Raw genomic sequence first — 23,035 nt, 5'->3', positions numbered from 1 at the left:
TTTAATCCTTTATTATGGCAGAGTAATATTCCATTGTGTATATGTACCATATCTTCTTTATCCAATAATCTACTGAAAAGGACTTTGGTTGTTTCCATATCTTGGTCACTGTGAATAATAATGCTGCAATAAACATCGGGGTGCATATATCTTTATGGATAAATGTTTTCAAAGTTTAGGGGGTAGATATTCAAGAGAAGGATTGCTGGGTCATTATGGTAATTTTATTCTTAGTTTTTTGAGGAATGTCCATACTGTTTTCCATAGTGACTGTACCAATTTACATTCCCACCAGCAGTGCATGAACATTCCTTTTCCCCCACAATCACTCCAACACTTGTTATTACATGTCCTGTTGATGATAGCCATTCTAAAAGGTAGGAGGAGGTATCTTATTGTGGTTTTAATTTTCATTTCTCTAATAACTAGTAAAGTTGAACATGTTTTCTTATGTCTGTTGGCCGTTTGTGTGTTGTCTTGGGAGATGTGTCTGTTCAGGTCCTCTGCCCGTTTTTAATTGGATTGTTGCTGCTTTGTTGTTGAATTATATGAGTTCTTTGTATATTTTGGATATTAGCCACTTATAGAAGCGTTGTTTGCAAATATCTTCTCCCATTTGCGTGGTTGCCTTTTGGTTTTGTCGATGGTTTATTTTCCTGTGCAGAAGCTTTTTAGTTTGATATAGCCTCCTTCATTTATTTTTGTTTTCACTTGCCTTGCCTTTGAGGTCAAATTCATAAAATCCTCTCTAAATCCAAGGTCCATGAATTTAGTACCTATGTTTTCCTCTATTATTTCAGGTCTTATATTTAGGACTTTGGCCCATTTTCAGTTAATTTTGGTGTATGGTGACCGACAGCCATCTAGTTTCGTTCTTTTGCCTGTGGCTTTTCCATTTTCCCAGCACCATTCATTGAAGAGGCTTTCCTTTCCTCATGTGTTTTTGGCTCCTTTGTTGAAAATTATTTGTCCATACATATATGGGTTTATTTCTGAGCTCTCAGTCCTGTTCCATTAATCTGTCTTTTTTCTGCCATTATTATGCTATTTTGATTATTGTCGCTTTGTAGATAATTTGAAGTTAGGCAGTGTGATACCTCCAGCCTTATTTTTTCTCAGGATTGCTTTGGCTATTCGGGATCTTTTGTGATACTATACAAAACTGATGATTTTTTTGTTGTTGTTCTATTTCTTTAAAAAATGCCATTGGGATTTTCATGGGGATTGCATTAAATCTATATATTGTTTTAGGTTTTTCGTTTCTTTTTCTGAATTTCATTGTTAGTATAGAGGAACTCAATAGATTTTTTTACATTGATTTTGTATCTTGCAACTGACTGTATTTGCTTATTGTTTCTAACAGTTTTTTTGGTGGAGTCTTGTGTCCTTCCCTTCTTTAATTATGATTTCCTTTAGTTCTGTGACCATGTTTATAATGTTTATAATGGCTACCTTGGATTCTTTTTCTGATAAATCTGACATCTGATCACCCTCACAGTTCCTGTTGCCTGCTTTTTCCCCAGTGCATTGGTCAAACTTTCCTGTTTCTTTGCATATCTCACAGTTTTTGGTTGGAAACTGGGTGTTTTAAGTAACATATTATAGCAACTCAGAGTACTATCCCTACTCTGTCTTTGGTATTGTTGTTTGATTATTAGTTCAGTAACTGGGTAAAGTCTATTTCCTCTCCCATAGTGTTAAGCCTCTGATGTTGCTTCTCAAAGAAGTGTAGCTTTGGATATATCTTGTGGCCACAGTCATCTTCAGATAACAGTGGCTTTGGTAGGACCACCGTTAGTAGGTACTTTGCTTACAAACTTATAGGGTTACAATTTAGGCTGTATCTTCATTAGATCCATGAATTTCTTCCCAAATGCCTTTTACTAAAAACTCCAATGTTCTTGGAAGCACCTTTAGGTTTAAATGTCTCCCTCTCCATTACAAATGAGGCCAGTTCCTTTGGGAAAAGATTATAAGTTATCTCTTTTCCAGCCTGCCCACAGTCAAAATTCTCCCTCTTGACTTTCAGTGAAGGAGGACACAGTAACCTACAAACCCCTTAGCTTGCCTCTTCTGGCTTAGAATTACAGCTTCATAAGCAGGGGTAAGGACTATTGGAGCCCCAATATTCTCTGCATGCTGAGAACAGAGTCCTTCCAACTTGACCACTCTCACCCAGGACTTAACCTCAGCAACAGGAAGTGGGGGACAGGATGAGAAACACTGTTTCTTCAGGGAAGTAAGCTCTCCAGCTAAAAGAGAACAAGCCCCGTATCCTTGACTTCATCAGCCATCTGAAGTTCAATAAGTCTCTGCCTCACTGAGCTGGGAAGATGGTGAGAAAGAGTGGTCTTGGTTCAAATATCATAGACTTTCACGTATCTTACCAAATTTCCATTGATTTTCTTGAATAGATTTCTCTCTCTCTCTCTCTCTCTTTTTTTTTTTTTTTTTGTTAATTCCTTTTAGGACCATTTCCAGAGGTTTTAAATGGTTTTTTAAAAATAATTTTCACCAGTATTGCTGGGGAACAGGTCAGTGGAGTTCATCACACTGTCCTTCCTGAAGACTAATCTCAGTATTCCCTATTTTTATAACCCAGTAGTCATTTCAGTGAGAATCTTAGAGGAGATAAATTCAATGAATATGCTCATGTCATACTCAATATCGAGATCCATTGCTTAAACTTCCTCTTGTCAAGGTAAGAAATGTCTAAGCCTGTAGAACTTATTATAAGAGTTTATTTGAGCCAAACTGATGACACTTCCAGGAAGCAAGATCTCAAATGCTCCACAGAGTGGCCGTTTTGCAGTTTCTTTTATACGTTTAAAATTAAGAAGGGAACATAAGGAAGATAACATGAAGGTGGGAGAAAGCAAGATACAGGAGAGCTGACAAGATTATGTGATCCCTTGAGGGTGGTTTCCCCTGCCTCTGAAGGGTCTGAAAAAAAAGGCATTTCAAAGGTGTGTTAACCTAGACAGACAGGGCTTACTTAAGGCAATGATAAACCTTTTATAGGCCTGGGGCATGACTACCCACCAAGACCCCTGTAGTTAGGAATTTATGATCAGATCACCCTGCGAGGTTACTTTTGGTCACTGAACTTGTACATAACCTCTTTTTCATCCACACTCATATTCCCATTATGCTCTGCACAAAGTAGGCTCGCAGTGTCTCTTGTCAATGATACTAATCATTTTCCAGCAAGAACTATCTGGAGAATCCTAAAAATAGGGAGGAAGGGAATTAACAGTTATATAGTGGTTCAAAGCATGGGTAGTGTGCAATGGAACCAATTCTACCACTTCCTAGTTATATGGCCTTGGATTATTCTGAGTTTGTTATTTTCAACTGAAAAAAAAAAGGGGGCCAATAATAGCATATATCGGTTAAAGCTGTTGTGGAAGTTAAAGTACTTAACACCTAATACATGCTTAACAAATACCAGTTAATATTTCAGACATTGCTAGGCACTAATGCATATTTACATATCACTTCATTTAGTCCTCACAATAATCCTGCAAAAAGTTGTTAGTATTGTTATTTGATGGGTGAGGAGAGACTCAAGAAGATTAAGTAATTTGTCCAAGGTAAAATGATATAATGAGATAAAACCAGAATTTGAACTCAGATTTCCCTGGCTTTCCCATTCAACACTGGTGGTGTGGAAACTGAAATACAAGGTTAGTTAGGAGAGATAGGACAGAAGTCGATTTCCAAACTTAGACAAGTTTCAACCCCATTGTGTGTCTGCTTCTACATGTATAGTTGTTGCAGCTGCAATTCTCATATCATTGAGCCAGCCTCAAGAAACACTTATCGTTCCGTGCCAAACTTTCTGAGAAGATACTGTATCACTGTTAATTCATAGTGTGCATGGTATATGGGCAGCAGACAACAGATAAACAAACAAGCCACTGAGAGATGGCAGTAAGTGCTGAGAAAGAATAATGAAGTTTCTCTAAGACTGTAACATTTACTGAGGTCTAAAGATTGAGAAGCCAATAAATTGAAAAGCAAAGACAACATTCCAGGTAAAAGGAACAGTAAGTGCAGAGGCCCTGCAGCAAGAAAAGAGCACAAAAGGTCATGGTGGCTGGAGTGAAAAGAGCAAGGGACAAAGATGACAGGACGTGGAGAAATAGTTCAGGCTAGAATACACAGGGTCTTGCAGGTCTTGCTAATTGTGAAGAGAAGCTTCTGAAGGGTTTGAAGAAGGAACGTGTCACGGTATTATTTATATTTTAGAACTCCCTTTGGCTGCTCTATGGAACAAGTTAGGAGACTGACGCTGGCTTCCAAACACACTATGGTAGTGGTAACAGTAAAATAAAAGAGAGAAAAGGACACCTTTGACACTTATTTTAGAGATAGAACCCACAGACTTGCTGATGGATGGGGAAGGGGAGGGGTGTCTCTTGACCCGTGGCTCATTGGCAATGGCCATCTCCATCCCGAGCACTTCCTCTCACCCACAAGGACTTAGCTCACAGCCCTTAAGAGGACAGCTTCGCGAGATTACAGATTGACTCGCTCATGCAGAAGATTCTTACTCAGGAATAAAGGAAGAGCTGTTCTTTTTAAGTACAGGAAAGAATGGAGGCACGGGTGGGGAGTGTGCTTGCATGCAGGTATGGAGTGTCGGAAAAAGCACACAGGTTCCCCAGATATGTAAAGTGAGGGAGGAGCCTTCAAGGTGCAGATTTGTCTCTACTCACCACCATGGCCTCGGGTGTCTGGGCGTCCCTTCTGAGAATGACCCTGTTCTAAAACCCACGCGTGCGAATACTAGCAGTAGCGCGCGGCGCTGCTGCGGAGACCGAGGGCCGTCTGCGGACCCCACGCCGGCGCCACCGCCGCCACCGCCTTCGCCGCCCCGCATGTGCGTGCGTGCGTGCGTGAGCGCGTGCCACCCGGGCCCGTGCGACCCGCACCCCGGCGCTCGCGCTGCTCCGCGCCCGCCCGGCCATCCCGGAGCGGGCGGCCAGCGGATGCGCCGCGCCCTGCGGACGAGTGCCTAGCCTCGCCCGGAGCCGCGTGCGGTCCGCGCCCGCAGAGTCCGAGCCGGCAGTGGCCGGCCGGAAGCCGCCTTCGCGGAACCCCGTGATGTCCGCGGGCTCGGAGCGGCGGCAGCCAGGCGGCGGGGATGGGACGGAGGACGCCGCGCGGCCGCCCGCACTCTCGCCCTCGCCCTCGCTCTCTAGCGGCGTTGCGGGTGCCGGCCCCGGCCCGGGTCTGGGCGCGCTCGCCCCGTGGCCCGGCAGCCCCGCCGCCACGTCCTCCGCGCCCTGGCCCGCGCCGCCGCTCGGGGCCCATCCTCCCGCGAGCCTGTGGCTGGAGCTCGGGCCCGCTTGTATGAGGGCGCAGCAATGCCCGAGCGAGTCGAGCGGGCAGACGAGCGGCGACCTCGGCACTAGCAGCAGCAGCAGCGGCGGCGGCAGCAGCGCCGGGCTGTCCCCGGGCTCCGACTCGGACAGCAGCGGCGTGGTGTGCGGCGGCCGAGGCGGTATGCGCGGCGCCCTGTCGCGCTCCTGGAGCCTGGAGAGCCTGCGCTCGGCCACCGCTGGTAAGGGCGCCGCGCCGCCCTCAGCGCCGCCCGCACCCTTTCCACTCCCACGTCTGTCCTCTCGAGCTGCGTCTCTCCTTTCCCCGCGAGACTGTTTTTTCTCCTCTCCTCACTCACTTTTTCGATTTCTCTTTTCCATGTTCCGGTTCCTTGCCTCCTATTGCTTTGCCCTTGTCATTCTTTTTCTTTTTCCCGGTTTTCTTCTGATTTCCCACCACTATCTCCCACCATCCCTGTCCCTTCTTTCTCCCGCTTGTACCAGCCAGGGCCCTATTGCCCATTCCCTCCCACCCCCCTTTTTCCGTCGCAGGGCGCGTCAACTGGGAATTTGGGTGTTTGAGGTGAGGATTAAATTTGGTCCCTTGCACTATTTCCCTTCCCCAAACTGTTTCTGACCCAATATAGCACGTGTCTGGCTTTCTGAGCTGCACCTCTGTAACCCTCTGTAAAACAGAGGAAGTAGGAGGGCTCACTGGCCTGAGGTGGACCGGATTCAGAGTGTCTGAAGCTCCTACCCCAGAGGAGGGGGCCTCCTTTTGGATGCCTGGAAACAAACAGTGCAGTTTCCCTGAGATGGGATGGCTCTGGTATCCCCTGAGACCGTCCACTCTACGGAGTGCCCCCACCTAGTGCTCCCCTTTTTACCCAGAGGACTGAATTCTGGTACAGATTGAGAAGACTGATCCTAAATATTAATGAAGCAAGGAAGCCCAGAATGGTTTTATGAATGGTGACTCTTGATTAGTTGCTATACTGTTTTCTTTATATTTTACTTCTTGGAAACACTCAAGTTATTTTTGAGTGCTGCAGTGGAAGCTGTAAAGGAAGACGGGTGCTGCCTGGAAATGGGGGAGATAATGCACCTATTATGCTTATGTGCAGAGCGAGGCCCTGCGGCCTGTGAAAGCTTCAGAGTCCCCTGTAGGCAGTGGAGAGGAGGCTCTGCAAGTGCCTGGGTCAGAGCAGCATAGCCAGAGGGGTAGGAGGGAGCCATGCAGGCAGCAGGCTGGAGCGCAAGCTATATTGGGCCACGTTGGGAAGAGCCGTGTAGAAGGTTGGCTCTATGGGTTGTGAGAATACCATGAATGGTAGATACAGGGTTTGAACTCTGTTCTAAAGTCAGGAGGATTAGAAAGGGAAAGTGAAGGATGTGCAGACCTTTACATTGAGCATTCCATCACTCTCATCTGCCCTGTCCCAAAAAACACATGAAAGTCAGAAAAGGTGAATGAGTAAGCTGTTATATCCTCTCCAACTAAAAGTTTTCCAGAATTCAGCAGCTCTGACTCATACTATCCCAATTCCCTTGAAAAATCTTTTTCTCCTCTCTCGGGTGTTTAAATAGAACCTAATTTGGGAAAAAATCAAACTAGATAATACCGTAAATGGCACTGAAAGCAAACTAGCAAAGGACCCTTTCCTTCTTTTTGCCCAAATGGCTTTTCTTCCCCTTCCAAGGTTGGAAGGCTTACATACTCCTCTCAGCATCAGCAAGCGTTGCCCAAAGGGATTGGGATGGGGGGTGGAACTGTGCCCCCATGGGCTCCCTCACCATTTTTTTCTTCTGCCTGGGGCAGGGGTAAGGCAAATGGAGATGGTGAGACCTAGGTTTATTAGACACCCCAGCCTTGACCAGGGGAAGTGAGGTAGCCTGGATAAAACTATGTGCATGAAGGTCTGGGCTATGAGGGTGGAGTATAAGGGCAAGGTAAAAATTAAAGTCCAGAACAATGTTCCTTAAGAGGCTCAGAGCTGCCTCTGCAATGGCAGGGCAGGGTTTAAAGCATCATGATGTTGAAAGAGTTGATGTGAGACCCAGAAGCAAATGCCATGCCTCTCAGAACAGTGGACTACTGAAGATGGGTTCCTGGTGTTGCTGGGCACATAGGCAACATAGGACTTGTGTTTAGGGCATGCTGGTCAGTCTCCAACCACATACATACTGCGGAATTTTTAATTACCTCTTTATCCTCTGCCACCACTCCCATTCTATAACCCTCTACTTCTTGCCTTGTTTTAGAAGGCCCTGCATTAGTAGTGCTCAATACTAGATGTGTAAAAGGATACTGTCATGAGTGTATAGAGCTGTGTGAGTCCATGGAGCCATCTCTCAACTGGATTCCTGGAGAGAATTAAGCTCTGATGTACTAAGGCACCATTATATGCCATGAATGAACTCTCTTTTCTTCTAGAATCTTACTAGCTATTTGTCATCCTTGGGAGGAATTGAGAAAATAGGTGCTCAAATAATTATCTGTGGATTTGTGGTTCAGATGAGGAAATCTGGTTGGAAAGGCTGCCACAGAGGACTAGATGGGAAAGAAAATGGAAAGTACATTTATTGAGCATCTTCTATATGCTAAGCATGATACTCTCTGTTGTTACCTCATTAATCACATGAAAACCCAGTAAGGTAAGCATTGTCATCCTATAATCCAGACATGAAAACAGGCTTAGAGAAATGCAGTAATTTACTCAAGGTTGCCCAGCCAGGCTATGTGTGACCAAAGCTTCAGGCCTGGATTGGTGTTATTTGATGGGAACCTTTTGATGGGTTTAGAGTGGAGGCTATGCCATGCCCAGCAAAGAAAGGCAGTGTGCTTGGGGGTTTGCACATTGAGGTAATGTCTTGGCTACTTGCATGTTTGCTATTGTGTTTATTGAACATTCATGACATTTTTTCTGGGTCCTAGCTACCCCATTTTCAAAATGAGGACATGGAAATCAAACATCTGACCTCTTTTCCAATCAACTCTAAAATACTATGATATTAGCCAGAACTATTGATTTTGGGGAGTACCCACCAGTGAGTTATCATTTATTGCAAATTATATTTCTGTTCGAGTGGTCTATGGCTCTAAGACAAAGCACATGTATGTTTAATTGAACTGTGTTTATCTCTTAAGAAAGATTAATTACTAGTAAAAGGTCCATAGCAAAACTTAATTACTGTTGTTCAGATTCTTGCTAAACAATGTAGTTGTCAGCAAGAAGCAGAAAGGCTAGCTAGCACTTGAGACTGGAAATTGCAACTTTATTGCAGGGCAGAGCATTAGCCAGGCAATCCAGCAGAGAACTGAGGACTCTCCTTGTTTTCAAAAGACTTCTTGATTTCAAGTGTTCAATTATGGCATTTACAACTGAAATATTACTTATCCTGGTATGGCGAAGGCTTTCCTTAAAGGCAGATTCTGAAAATAAAATGTAGTTGACAGGGTAAAAATTCCATGGCCCTTCTTTCTGCCCTACTATTCTCATTTCCCCCTAAGTGCCTCTAGCTTCCATGACCCTCAACTATGTTATCATACTGCTGTTCCTTGGCTGAGCTTTTTAAAATTCCTATTCTGGATATGTTGTCTGACAGGCTTACTTCTCATCAGGCTTCTGGTGTTGACAGTTTTTACTGACCTGTGCTTTTGCATAGTCAGTGTCATGATTTCTTTTTGGGAGAGAACCCATGCTACATCCATATTCCTCTGCAAGCCCCAGAGGCATTTTTCTGGCTCCGATTGGAATCAAACTTAGGAGAAGGCTATGCTTCTCTTGCAGTCAGATATTTACTTAATACATCATGTTCCAGGCTTAGTGTTAGGCACTATAAATGGTAGCAAACAAATCATACAAGGCAATTGCCCTTAAATCACAGCATAGAGACAGGGAGTGACAATTCATTATAAGTGCTCTGATAGAAATATACTAAGTGGGACGATATTAGGAATGCCCAAACCATTCTCAGTAGGTGATTCTCTAGAACTAACAGAGCTCAGAAAAGCTGTTATACTCATGATTCCAGTTTACTACAATGAAAGGATTTAGATTAAAATCAACCAAAGCAAAGACACATAGGGCAGAGTCCAGTGGGAACCTGGCACAAGTGTCCAGGTGTCCCCTCCCGTGGAATCCCATGGACTATATTTAATTCTTCCAGCAACAGTGTGACAATATATAGGAAGTATTACCAACCAGGGAAGTTCACCCAACCCTTGAGGTCCAGGGTTTTTATGGGAGGTCAGTTACTTAGGCATGCAGCATCCACAAGACTGACCTTAGTTACTTAGACTCCAGCCCCTCCAGAGGTCACACTGATGAAGTGTAGCTCAAGACCCTACCATAAATCACACTGTTAGTATAAACTCTCTGGCATGGACCAAGGCCCTAGGTATACAAAGACTCTCTTCTTGGGCAGGATTTTAAGGTCGTAGAACACTCCCAGGAGCCAGGCAAGAACCAGTCCTTTCTTCAGAATGCACAAGGCTTGAGTAACTTGAAGCCTTTACTGCATAGATAGGGGAGCTCAGAAGAGATGTATCAGACCCAGCCTATTATGATGGGTAGGGACAGAGAAGAAGGGATTCGGCATACCTTCAGGAAGAGGTATTGCCTGACTCTTACTGCCTACAAGTTAGCTGTGGCGAGCAGTAGAAAGAGCTTTCAGGACAGATGGTTAACAAACAAATACAGAAAGATGTATAAAGAAATGGACCCTGCATTTACCTAGCACCTGTGCTAGGTACTGTATCAAGTACTTTGAGTATAAGGAATTGTAAAAAGTATAAGATGAGGAGCTTAGCAAGAGATGAGGCTAGAGACAGGAAGATTGGACTGTGGCTAAGAAATGTGGACTAACAATTTTAGGAGCCATGAAAGGTTTTAAGCAGGAGCTTCATATGGCCAAATTGCTTGCCTACTTTCTTTCCTTCTTTCTTTATATTTATTTTTAAAGTTATGCACAATATAAGTTACTCTCCTTGGTGTATACTTCTAAGAGCTTTGACAAATTTATATAGTCATATAACCACCACTATAATCAAAATATAGAGGAGTTTCATCACTCCAAAAAATTAATGCTACCCTTTTATAGTCAATCCCTTCCTGCACCATCAGTCCCTGGCAGTCTGTTCTCCATTCTATGGATTTGTCTATTCCAGAATGTCATATAAATGGAATCATATCATATTGCCTTTTGAGTCTGGCTTCTTTTACCTAGCATAATGCATTTGAGGTTCATATATGTTTTTGCATTTATCAGTAGTCCCCTCCCCCACCCCACTTTCAGTTGCTGAACAGTATTCCACTAAATGAATATACTACAGTTTATTAGTCACTAATTGAAGGACATTTGGGATTTTCCCAGTTTTTATCTATTACAAATACAGCTTCTACAAACATCAGTGTATGACTGTTTGTATGGACATAAGTTTTCATTTCTCTTGGGTAAATACCAAGGACTGAATCGTTGGGTCATTTGGTATGTCTGTGTTTAGCTTTGTAAGAAACTACTAAACTCTTTTTCAAAGTAGTCATACCATTTTGCATCCTTACCATCAAAGTATGACAATTCCTATTGCTCTATATCCTCATCAGCACTTAGTATAGCCAGTTTGCTCAAACCATTATATTAGTTGTGTAATATTTCATTTGGTTTTAATTTGTATTTCTCTAAAGGCTATTGTTATTGAACATTTACCATGTGCTTATTTGCCATATATATATTCTTTTTCCCAGTTTTTATTGGGTTGTTTTCTTATTATTGGGTTTTGAGAGTTCTTTATTCTAAATATAAGTAGTTTGTCAGATATGTGATTTGCAATATTTTTAGTTTGTGGTTTGTATTTTAATTCTATAGTAGTGTCTTTTGTAGAGCAAAAGGTTTCTAATTTCAGTGAAATCAAATTTGTAATTTTTATTTTATGGATCATACGTTTAGTACTATATCCAGGAACTCTTTCCTAAACCTGAAGACGCAAAGAGTTCTCCTGGATTTTCTAGAAGATTTTATAGTTTTACATTTTATACTTAGACCTTTGATCCATTCCAGTCAATTTTTATACGGTTTGAGATGAAGTCAAGGTTCATTTCTTTTGCATATACATATCCAGTTGTTGCAGCAACATTTGTTAAAAAGACTATCCTTTCTCCACTACGTGTACCTTTATCAAAAATCAACTGTCTATATTTGTGTGGCTCTGATTCTGGACTGTCAGCTCTCTTCTATTGATCTAAGATTCTTTTTGTCCATACCACAGTGTCTTGATTATAATAGCTTGATAGTATGCCTCGAAATCAGGTATGTGAATCCTCTAATTTAGTTCTTTATTTTCAATACTGCTTTAGTTATTATTTCTTGCTTTTCATTTACATTTTAGAATCAACTTGTCAATATCTACAAAATATCTTTCTGTAGTTTTGATATGGATCATGTTGACTTTATAGATCAATTTGGGGAGAAGTGAAATCTTGACAATATGGAGTCTTCTATTTATGAACATTTTATCTCAGAGGCCTGGAAACCAAGCCAAGAACTTCCCACCAGATCTCACCTGTACTACCTATAGATTTGAGACACTTCCTCCTTCCTAAAAGTTTCTAATATATCTTAAGGTTCCTGGGCCTGCCAGAAAGTGACCTTCCTCACTGACTTCTAAGGCTAGGAACACTATAAATCTGGGATCAAGCCAGTTTTTCCAAGAGGGCTTTGTAAACATTGGCTCCATGAAGTCAACCTTAGCTCCTTAAAAATGTCTAGTCAAATTTGACTAACTCAGTATTATTCTCAAATATGGCATTGCAGGCATGGCTTTGGTTGCATAGCCAAAGTTCCAAATAGTCCTGTTAACAAGGAGGACAGATTTTTATTGAACCTATGCAAATTATTATATTGCTATGAAAATAAGAATAGTTAGCGTTTCCAAATTCTAGAGGGGTCAGACAGGGAGAAAAAGATATTAATTACAAAGGTTTCATTTTACAAAAACACAGTCTACTCAGTGGCTTTTTATGAATTAACGATTACTAAAGAGACAAAAAGAGGGTTCCTTATGATATCTGGAAAAGAGAACATTAACATACCAACAATGATCCCAATAAAACCCATAGTATTTCTTCATCAATTCATTCATTTTTATGTAATTAATTCTTGCTCCAGTCTGTCTTCGGTTTGCAGTCTCTTAAACCCATCTGCTTCTCTATTAGAGTTTGGAAATCCTAACTCAGTCCATGGTCATTTATGTCATCAGTACACTGCACCCAAAAGTTCCTGGCATAGTCTTTTCTAAGCTCTGAGACCATTCTTTGTTGAAATGAAGCACTCAGGGCAATAGCTGAAGCATTAGAATTAAGAAAAAAATTATCTGTAGAAGATTAAAATGGCTGCGATTAAATTATTACTGATAATTTAAAAAGTGAAAGCTCTGATGAGAATTTATCCAAGAATTGTGCAAGAAACAAGGAAATTGGTTGTTTCTACCATGTATAAAACAAGATAAAGTCAATCAAACAATTTTAGACATCCTAGTTATAAACACAATAATTAACCCTATTTTTTAAAGGAAACAGTTAACATCTAATTTCTTAAAATAGGTTAATATAATCCTTTCAGAGATAAAAATCCAGATATAACATATAATAATTCTAACAAAATTGTATTATGAATATATCAATCACACAATTAGAACATACCAAGAATATCTATAAAGAGATTCAATAAGTCTAGAGTAGGTCCTAAATATTCGTTCGTATATTAATAAAAATCCATAAGTAAGTGATGTGACTCCCTAGTAGGAAACCACTGGTCTATAAGATGCTAAATTCAGTAAAAGAACTAAAGTTGCAACCAAATTTAAATTTTATCATTTAAAAATAAATGAAATTATGACCGATAATACTATACTATTGTATGATATCAGGCAAAGTAGCACCAGGACTTTGATAAATAGAAAGACATAATGGACAGCAAGGGCATAGGCAGTTCTCTAGGAACTTTCCATACAGCATACAATTTCTGAAATATTTATATTAACATTTACCCGTTCAGATCTAACCTAGAGAAGGCTCAGCATCTCTTCTGATTGGATAGCTTTTTCCCTTCAACTCATTAGTAGTAATGTATTAAATAAACCTAAATATTTCTAGTGCTTGTCTTTTTTACAAGGTGAAAACAGATGTTTTATGATTTTCCAAGGTCCTTCTGGGAAAACCTAAAGTTAGTTTTAGATCCAAAGTTATCGTTTAAGATTTAATTTTGGAAAGGCAAAATATCAAAAGTTGTCAGGGGACTTGAACACTTACTAAGATAGGATCATGGGTTATTGAGCAATACTTGACTAGATATTTAACCAAAAAGACAATAAAATATTTCTAAAATAAACATGATTGTAAAGAATTTTAGCTCTTTCTTAGCTAAGAAATTTTCGTGTTCTGAAATAGGGCATGACAAAGCCAACGTAAAGCACAAGGTATGATTTTGATAGTGCAGAATCCCTGCTGTCTGGGCAGATTACACAGAAAACAAAAAATAGCTGTTGATAACCTTTTATTAAGAGCAGACTAATAATCCAAGAAAATTTTGTCATTTTAACAGAAAGAAAACCAAATTATTATTTTTTCATCAGTATACTATTTGATGCTAATGTTCCCTTTGCAAATCTTATCAACTCATAATTTTGACTATGACAAGTAGAATTCCTCTACAACTTTCTATTTCTGTCTGCATCTTTTATAGTACAACTTCTAAAAGTGGAAAAAGCAAACACATTTATTAACAGATCCAACTATATAGAGTCTCTCTAAAGCATATAAAGTAAAAAACAAAGGTACATAAAATGTGTCTAATAGTCAATGATGCAGTATCCTATCTTACTGAAATAATCTAAAAGGAAAAAAAATGGCATAGATGATAGAGGCTCTGTTCATCCTTCTGGTGACCAAATCAAAGTTGTGATGGAAACAGGGAGCAGCAGCAAGGAAAAATCACCTGGGAAGAATAAGCCATACAACTAGGGAGATATCCAAGAAATCACCCTGCAACAACAAAAGGTAGGATGGGGCGAGGATGCAGGGCTGCCCGGTCCCAAGCCTTTGAGTGAGACCAAGGCTGCAGCAGCAGCAGAAAGCTCTTAAAGGGGCTGCGTCCACAAGTGGATTTCTGTGGTGACGGACCTGCTGATTCAGCTGCGTGCAGGGGGCACCAGGGACTTACAGGGAGACATTATTGGAGTGAGGGCCGAGGTGAAACTGACTCTGTACAGAAGTGCCAGCGATATCCATTGTTTCCTGTTGAGCCCTTCCCCATACCAGTGTGTTGGACACTGCATCACCATAGCCGTGACATCATCACACTAGATAACAGAGGTTGCTCCACCCAGAGGATTCTCTGAAACCCCACCTCCCCCAACTCCTGGTCACATCCGGCTATATCCTCAGCAAGTCAGATGCTCCTTGCTGAGATTCACACTGGAGGAGGCAGCTGGCCTTGGTTTCTGGTGTGGCCTTTTAAGACAACTGTAAGCACAGCATCTGTGGATTGCTTGCTGAGTCTTAACAGGTGGCCCCAGAGGGGTAGAGGCTTGTGCTAAGTTTGGCCTGTAGCTATATTCTAATCAGGACTGTGCCACTGGACACCTACTTCACAAATCTGCACTAATAAGACTGGGAGACTGAGGAGCTTTCTTAGTACATAGAAACACGGAAAGGCAGCCAAAATGGGAAGACAAGCAGAAACCATTTGAGAGAAGAGAACAGAGACCCAGATATATGGAGTCAAGTAATCTAACAGATTTGGAGTTCAAAACACTAGTTATAAAGATGCTCAATGAACTTCTGGGAAATATAGATAATTCAGGGAAAACTTCAACAAAGAGATAAAAAGAAACATAAAAATAGAAATGGAAATTATAAAAGGGAACCAGTCTGAAATGAAGAACACATTATCTTAGATAAGAAGGAATAAACAAAGTGAATAAAGAAGAGGATCAAATGCCCTATCTAGAGGACAGGAAAATCAAGGACACTCAATCAGAATGGTAAGAATAAAGATGCCAGGACTATAAAAATAAAGAGGATATAGGGCACTATTAAGGCTCCAAATATTTTTCTGATCAACGTAACTGAAGAAAATCAAAATGTTAAACAGCTGTTTGAAGAAATAATGACAGAAAACGTCCCTAACATGGTGAAGGAAATGGACATAAAACCCCATCTCAGAGAATTCCAAAAATCAGGGATCCAAAGAGGCCCACACCAAAACACATCATAATTAAAATGCCAAAGGTTAAATACAAAGAAAGAATATTAAGAGCAGCAAAAGAAAAACAAATAATTACATATAAGGGAACACCCATAAGACTAGCAGCTGGTTTCTCAAAAGAACCTGCAGGACAGAAGGAATTAGCACAAAATATTCAACAAGATGAAGGCACAGGATCTACAACCAAGAATAATTTATCCAGTAAAGCTATCATTTAGAGCTGAAGGACAGATAAAGAGCTTCCGAGACAAAAATAAACTAAAGGAATTTATCAGCACCAAACAAGCATTATAGGAAATTTTGGAGGAATTTATTTAAGAAGTAAAAGCATATCAAAAACAAGAATAAAGAATGATGACAACTACATTCTTATCAATAAGTACCTTAAATGGAAAAGAATTAAGTACTCCAATCAAAAGATAGAGTGACTGAAAGACTAAGAAAACAAGAGGATAAAAAAAGATATTGCTTTGATGGACCTGGAAGGTATTTAAGTCAGATGAAGAAAAATAAACACTATATGATTTCACTTACATGCAAAATCTAAGGAATAAAAAGAACAAACTAATCAAAAATAGACTCACAAATATAGTGGACAATTTAGTGTCAGACAGAAAGGAGGAGGATTTGGGGGGCCAGGAGAATGGGGTGAAGAGCTAAAGAAGTACAAATTAGTAGCTGAAGGATGGTCATGGGGATGGGGAGCATGGCCTAGGGAATGTAGTTAGCATTAATACATTGGCTAGGTGGAGGGTCAGGGGAGGGAGGGAGCAATTGGAATCGTTTTATGAACTATATAGATGTCTACCCAATGTACTATATACTTGAAACTAAATTTTTAAAAAAGATGGAGGAAAAAAAGAATCTCTCTATTGAATACTTATTAATTAACCCCAAGGTTAAGTGACCTAAAAAATCTTGGAAATTATTTTCAAGCTGACATACTGTTGAAAGAAAGTTTGTCAGAATATCGATTCAATTTGGTTAAATACAAATGTACATTCTCATAATCTTAGACATTTCTACTAATTGACAATCAGTCTGTTTAAGTTTAGGAAGAACATACCTAAGTAGAATAAAAAGCTACATGTGTGTTAATTTTAACACTGATAATTATTTGACACAAAGAAGATATAACTCGATTAAACTAAATATTGAACTAGTCTTGTCAGAGAATTACCTAAATTATGTGAAGTGGAAAACTTAAAATGTTTCTGAGTTAGTTTCTATTAGAATACCTCTGTTTTTTCACATTGGAAGTATTTGAGGTTCAATTTCCTTCTTTTAATTTTAGGAATAGTCAGATTATATAAATGCTTATTTATTCCTAAGCTGATCAGAATATAGCTCCTTGAAGTCATGTATAATCTAATTTGATAATACTATCTGGAGTTGGGAAAATATTACACACAGAGTGAGAAGTAAGGGCCTTTCTTATATAGACATATGAACAGACAGACAGATATAAAGTTTATAGCTTCAATTATAAAATTTCGGCCATGAGTCAAACATAAACACAAATACAAAACTCACCAGTCCAGATAACCACTTGCTGGAGGGCATGTAATTCTCAATTGATTCGAGCTTAAAGTAGTCAAAGAGAAACAGCTTCTCTGTCATCTTCCATTCAACATATTGTTTACAGAGATCTCCAAATGGTCAGACATGAAATCAAAAGAAGCCAGCACCAGAAATCAAGTGAGTACTTCATTACAGACATTTTATTTAAAAAAAAAATCACTCAGAATCTCCCAACCCAGAAACAATTGCTATTAACATTTTAATGTACATTTGGACAATCTTTATTCTTTGTATAAACTTTTATTAACAAAATGGAGCTCGAACTGTATGTTTTGTTTCACGACCTGGTTGGTTTTTTTCCTTCACTTACATTGTGGGCTTCTCTGGATGTCATTAAATATTCCTCTAGCATTATTATTGTCAGAGCTACATGTTAGTCCATTTTATGGGCATAATATTTTTAGTTAATATTCTATTGCCAAGCATTTAGGTTGTTTAATATTTTTTTAGTGTTTTAAACAACAGCTTAATGGGTATCTTTCTCCATACATCTTTGTATTCTTCCATGATTATTTTCTTAAGATAAACTTCTAAAAATGGAAGTTTTCTGAGTCAAAATGTACATAAAATTTGAAGGTTTCTGATAAATTTGAATTAGATTTCAATTGTAGTTTTATTCACCTTTTGCTGAGAATCCCTGAAACAGGATTATCCTCTATAATTTCAATAATATGTTAGAGCTGGTATGTTCATTAGAAAAATACACTATATCACAAATATACTTTATAAAATATTTAATAGAGACACATTTAATTTTAGCATTGAGCATGACTATGATAAAAATAATCTAAGAATACATATAAGGGAATGAGACCAAAATGACCATAATCCTTCTTCCCAATTTGATCTATTCTTAACATTTTAGTATTTTTCCTTTCAGATTTTTTTTTCTGTGCATTTAAACACAACTGAGATCATTCTGTAAGCTTCATTTGGTACTTACATTGTGATTTGTCTGTAGTAAAATGTGCTAGACTTATTTCTATCAATATAGCTTTTTGATGACAGGCACATGTTTTATCTCTCCTTGTGTCTGGACATTATGTAGCACTGTCATGAGCACCAAGTAGATGTTTTATATAGAGCAACTCTGAAAGGATTTGAGAGTAAGGAAAAAGAAAGGTAAAAATGGTCTCGTGGCCATATGGGGGGGGGGGGGAATGGTTGCCATGTGGTTAAGACTCTCCAGGGCCCTTGAAGATAGCCTTTCATTTCCAGGATTAACTCACATTGCTTCTTCTCAGAAGTGAGGAGAAACACAGTTCCCCATAAACAAATCCTTTTGTGCCATACCTCTATCAGCAAACACAGCATGGACAGTGAATCATTCCCCCTGCACACTCTCACACCACCTTTACCTTCCTAACTTCTACTGTGTATTGGGATCCAGTCAGATTTGCAGTTTTAGAATCTAGAGATGTTTATGACCTGAGTTTTGGTTTCAGATAAGCTTTTTAGAGTTTGGCGTATAGAGAGAAAAATTATATGTAAAATGAATTGATGTCATGCAGGCATATCTCAGCCCTCTTCATGTGAGGAAATTGCCATTTTTATTGATAAAAATACTCTGAACAGCCAAATATTGAACAGTAAACTCTTTTTGCTTAAATGTTTTTGCATTTTCACTCTAAACTCTGAATCCATTTCTGCCCCTTATTTGGTCGAATCTAGATATTTTGATTTAATTTTTTTCTTTGCTGATTAACTATCAGCAGATACTGAAAAAGGTTTGTAATGTAGTAGACCTTGCATGGGCTTCAAGGTCAGACCTACCCAAGATCAAGTCCTGGCTCAAGTCCTTATGAACTCTTCGGCCTTGGGCAGATAATCTCATCTGGAGCCTGAATTTTCTCATCTCTAAAATAGGGCTGATGATACTTCATTAATTGAAGTATTGGATGCAAAGTTCCTAATACTATTTGGCACATAGTAGATGCTTAATTGGTATTTAATCTTTCCTTCTACTTTCTCTGAGGACCATCATCAATGGTTATGATCTTCAATGGAGGTCATCTTCTCAGATATTAGTAACTGTGGCCAACAGCTGTGAGAAGAAAAGGCATAGGAAATTAGCTCACATAAACAATGATCTCTGGATAGTAACTGGTTAAGTATTAGAACAAATCCTTAATAGTAGTTAGTCTTGTTATTACTTTTTTTTCCTAATGAAAATTGACTATCTAAAATTGAGGCTTCTTTCTGCTTAGCTTAATTCTGGATTTTGTTTTGTTTTGTTTTGTTTTGTTTTATCTCTGTGGCTGGGGGGAAGTAATTGTGTTTTATAAACAGTTTAAAGAGGTGTCAAACATTTGTGGGCAGAAGTACTTCAGGTGTTGGTTTTTTAAAAAATGTAAAAAAATCACAGTCTGACATTTTACAGAGCAAGACTGATTTCTCTGTTAAAATAGAGATTTCATTTTTCATTAGCTTCTTGGTGAGCTTACAGTCTTAGCTCATATGTTGTGTATTAGTAAAGATAAAATTACAATTTCCAATTCTGTGAGATGATGAGCTGAGAAAACTTGAAAAACTTGCCTGCTATAAACTCCTCAATATGCTGGATAAAATGCAACAAAAATTAACTGCATGGCTCGACTCAAAGGAATGGAAGAGAACTACCAGGTGCCAGCATTAGGAGACTCCGAAGATGAGAGTTGATAGTCACATACTCTGACACTGTAGCTAATGGGGAGGGGAACAGTGTTTAGCCTGAAAACATAGCAGCTGTACAACTCTTAGAGGGTCTCAGTTTCAGGTAAGGGTTTTAGTTCCATCTCCCACCCTTGCATAGGCCCAAGGCCTGATCTTCTTTCCCCAAGTATATAATAACTCCAGCTGCTTTGTTTTTCATTTTTTATTGTCTGTTAGCTTAAAGTTATAAACTTTCTTATTCTTTTAGTGGTTACTCTGAAGATCACATCATAAAACCACCTTCACATTATAGAAGTCTAATATAATTAAGTACTTTTAACATCTTCTTGGATAATGCAAGAACCTTAGAACACAGACCATCTACTCATCTCCTGATTTATGGACCATTGTTGTCATATATTTTAATTGTCCAATTATTTTTTCTTCTATGTATTTTTAACTCAACAAGAAATTGTTTTATAGAACCCATATTTATTTATATTTTCCTGTATATTTACATTGCTTTTCATTGCTTCCTGAATCTCCAGTTTTCTATCTAGGATCCTTTTCTTTCTGCCAGAATAAATAATCCTAGTATTTTCTTTAAAGCAACAATCCCAACTTCTTTGGCACTAGGGACCGGTGCTCCTATGAGAATCTAATGCCTGGTGATCTGAGGTGGAGCTGAGGTGGTGATGCTAGTGCTGGAGAGCGACAGCAGATACAGATGAAACTTCACTCATGCACCAGCTGCTCACCTCCTGCTGTGTGGCCTGGTTCCTAACAGGCCACGGACCAGTACCAGTCCATGGCTTGGGGTTTGGGGACCTCATACTTTAAAGTATGTCTGCTAGAGATGAATTCTTCCAGTTTTTCTTTGTCTTAAAATGCCTTTTTACCTTAATTACTTCATTAGTATAAAAATTGGCATTTTGAATATATACTGTATTCTACTTCCCATTGTTTCTATTGAAAAATCAGCTGTTAGTCTGATTTCTGTACCCTTAAAGTCAATCCTATCTCCCGCCAAGGAGCCTTGACTCCTTATAAGATATTCTCTTTGCCTTTTGTTTTCAACAGTGTTATTGATGAGCTCAGATGTAGATTTTTAAAAAATTTCTTCAGCTTTAGATTCATAGGATTTCATGAATTTGTAGCTTGAGGTCTATCAACTTTTGAAAAATTCTTAGCCATTCATTTCAAATACTGCTTCTAGAACATTCCCTCCCTTTCATGCCCTGGGATTATATTTTTACATGTAGACCTTTTCAGTGAATTTGTCATGTTTTTTACCTTTTCTTCTGTGTTTTCCATATTTTTGTCTCTGCTTTATTCTGATTAATTTTGTCTGAACTATCTCCTCTATTCAGTTTTATCTAATTTTCTGTTAAAACCATTCATTGAATCCTTGATTTCAGTTATTGCCTTAGCTTTAGAGTTTCCAGTTTTTTAGTAGTTTTAACTTCTCTGCTGAAATAGTCATTCTTGCCTTTTACCTCCTTGAACTTACATTAATTTTAAAATCTGTGTCTAATGAATGATTCTATTGCCTGGATTCCCTGTGGATCTGCATCTACTTATTTCTTTTGTTCATATTACTTTTCCTCCATATGTGCCTGGTTTGGAGGGGGTGGTGAACAGAGTATTTGAAAAATTGTAGAAATAATTTTTGACTTAGGATAATATTATCTTTGCCCATAGAGGATTTTTTTTTTTTTTTTTTTTTTTTTTTTTTTTTTTTTTTTTTTTTGCTTCTGCCAAGTAACTTGGGCAGGAGCAATTAGGGTTACCTTAATCTAGTTCCAAATTATTCAAAGCTGAGCCAAGTCCTACAATGGCCTATTTATAATTTATCCATTCTCCTGGCATATAGTCCTTTGAAGTTCCAGCACAAAGAAAAACCTCACTTCACCCCCTTGATGGGCTCTTGCATCCATTTCCTCTCCCTCTAGTCCTTTAAAGTTGTAAAAGTATTATTCAACCTCTTAGAGAGATTATACATCCCTCTTTTTATCAGGAATCAACACTCACTCCTCCCCAGGGAAAGGCAGCCATAAATACTTGGTTTATTTGTTTGAGCCTATTTTCATTTGGATCCTCACTTCTTAATAGCTCTTGTATGTCTTGAAGCACATGTGTTTTATGTTTTGTCTAGTTTTTCCAATTGTTCTTCATAAGTGGATTATTTGAATTATAGTCTGCTATTACCAGAAGCATAAGTCCCTTATCATTATTTTTTTTAAGATCTGCCTATGTTGCTGTATATATTGTTAGTCCTTTAATTCTCACTCTAGTCTATGATGTGCATGTACCACATTTTACCTATTAGTTCAGTAATAAACACCTGGATTGCCTTCAACTATCCACTACCATAGCCAATACTACAAAATACAAATATGGCATTGTAAATGTGTCTTTATAAACTTTTGGGGAATTTGGGGGGGATGCATACCCAAGAAATATTGCCAGACCAATGGGAATACCTGTATTTATTTTAATTAAGTGCTGCCAGATGGCTATTCCAGGATGGTTGCATCAATATACCCTCTACCATCAGTATGAAAGGTCTTATATCCCTACACTGTACCAAAACCTGGATTGTTCCAGCTGTCTAATTTCCCTCAAGTCTAATGGAAATAAATTTAATTTACATTTCTCTGATTATAATTTTTCTATTTGAGTTTCTCTCTTTTTATTATTGATTTGCAAGAGTTTATTTTTTATTTAAATACTATCCTGTACTGGCAGTCAAGATGACAGAGTAGGTAAATGCTGTACTTACCTTCTCCCATGACCATATCAAAACTTCAACTAAATTATAGAACCACTGTTCTTTAGAACCACCTGAAGGCTAGCCGACCAAAACTATAAAGAGGAAGACATGTTGAGACTGGGAAGAGAAGTGGAGATGCAAAATGAGCAGGTCCCACACACACATGTGGAGGTTAAGAGTCAGGAGACTAAACTCAGCTGCAGAGATCCTCTCCTGCGACAGGTCCCAGCACCACATCAGACTCCCCAGCCCAGAGTGCCAGTGCGAAGAAGAGGAGTCCCCACAACAGCTGGCTGTGAAAATCAGCAGGGACTCACTCCTGGTGAGACAGAGGGCTGCTGTGGACCACCCAGGTGTCCTTTTAAAGGGCCTGAACATATAAACTAACTCACATTCACCCGAAGCTTTAGTGAAGGGACAGCATTTTAAAATCACCAGGGATATATGAGGAGGAACT

General features: G+C 39.2%; 1 protein-coding gene across 4 annotated transcripts in view; it reads left to right on the top strand.

Annotated features, from left to right (window-relative positions):
* Positions 1-23,035, top strand: part of ARHGEF4 (Rho guanine nucleotide exchange factor 4) — a 240,455-nt gene that overhangs the window by 149,119 nt on the left and 68,301 nt on the right. The window contains exon 1 of one of the 4 annotated variants that reach the window (XM_036235976.1): positions 5,222-5,569. The exons of the other annotated variants lie outside the window; for them this stretch is intronic. Within the exon in view, the coding sequence (XP_036091869.1) occupies positions 5,359-5,569 (211 nt within the window). The 5' untranslated portion in view covers positions 5,222-5,358. Of the gene's footprint in view, positions 1-5,221; positions 5,570-23,035 lie in introns of those variants that run through there. 4 annotated transcript variants of the gene reach the window in all.

This window comes from Rousettus aegyptiacus, unplaced genomic scaffold, assembly GCF_014176215.1.
Source record: "Rousettus aegyptiacus isolate mRouAeg1 unplaced genomic scaffold, mRouAeg1.p scaffold_m13_p_2, whole genome shotgun sequence".
Classification (NCBI taxonomy): domain Eukaryota; kingdom Metazoa; phylum Chordata; class Mammalia; order Chiroptera; family Pteropodidae; genus Rousettus; species Rousettus aegyptiacus.
Note: the sequence above shows the minus strand (reverse complement) of the source record. Positions and strands in the feature narration are given on the sequence as shown.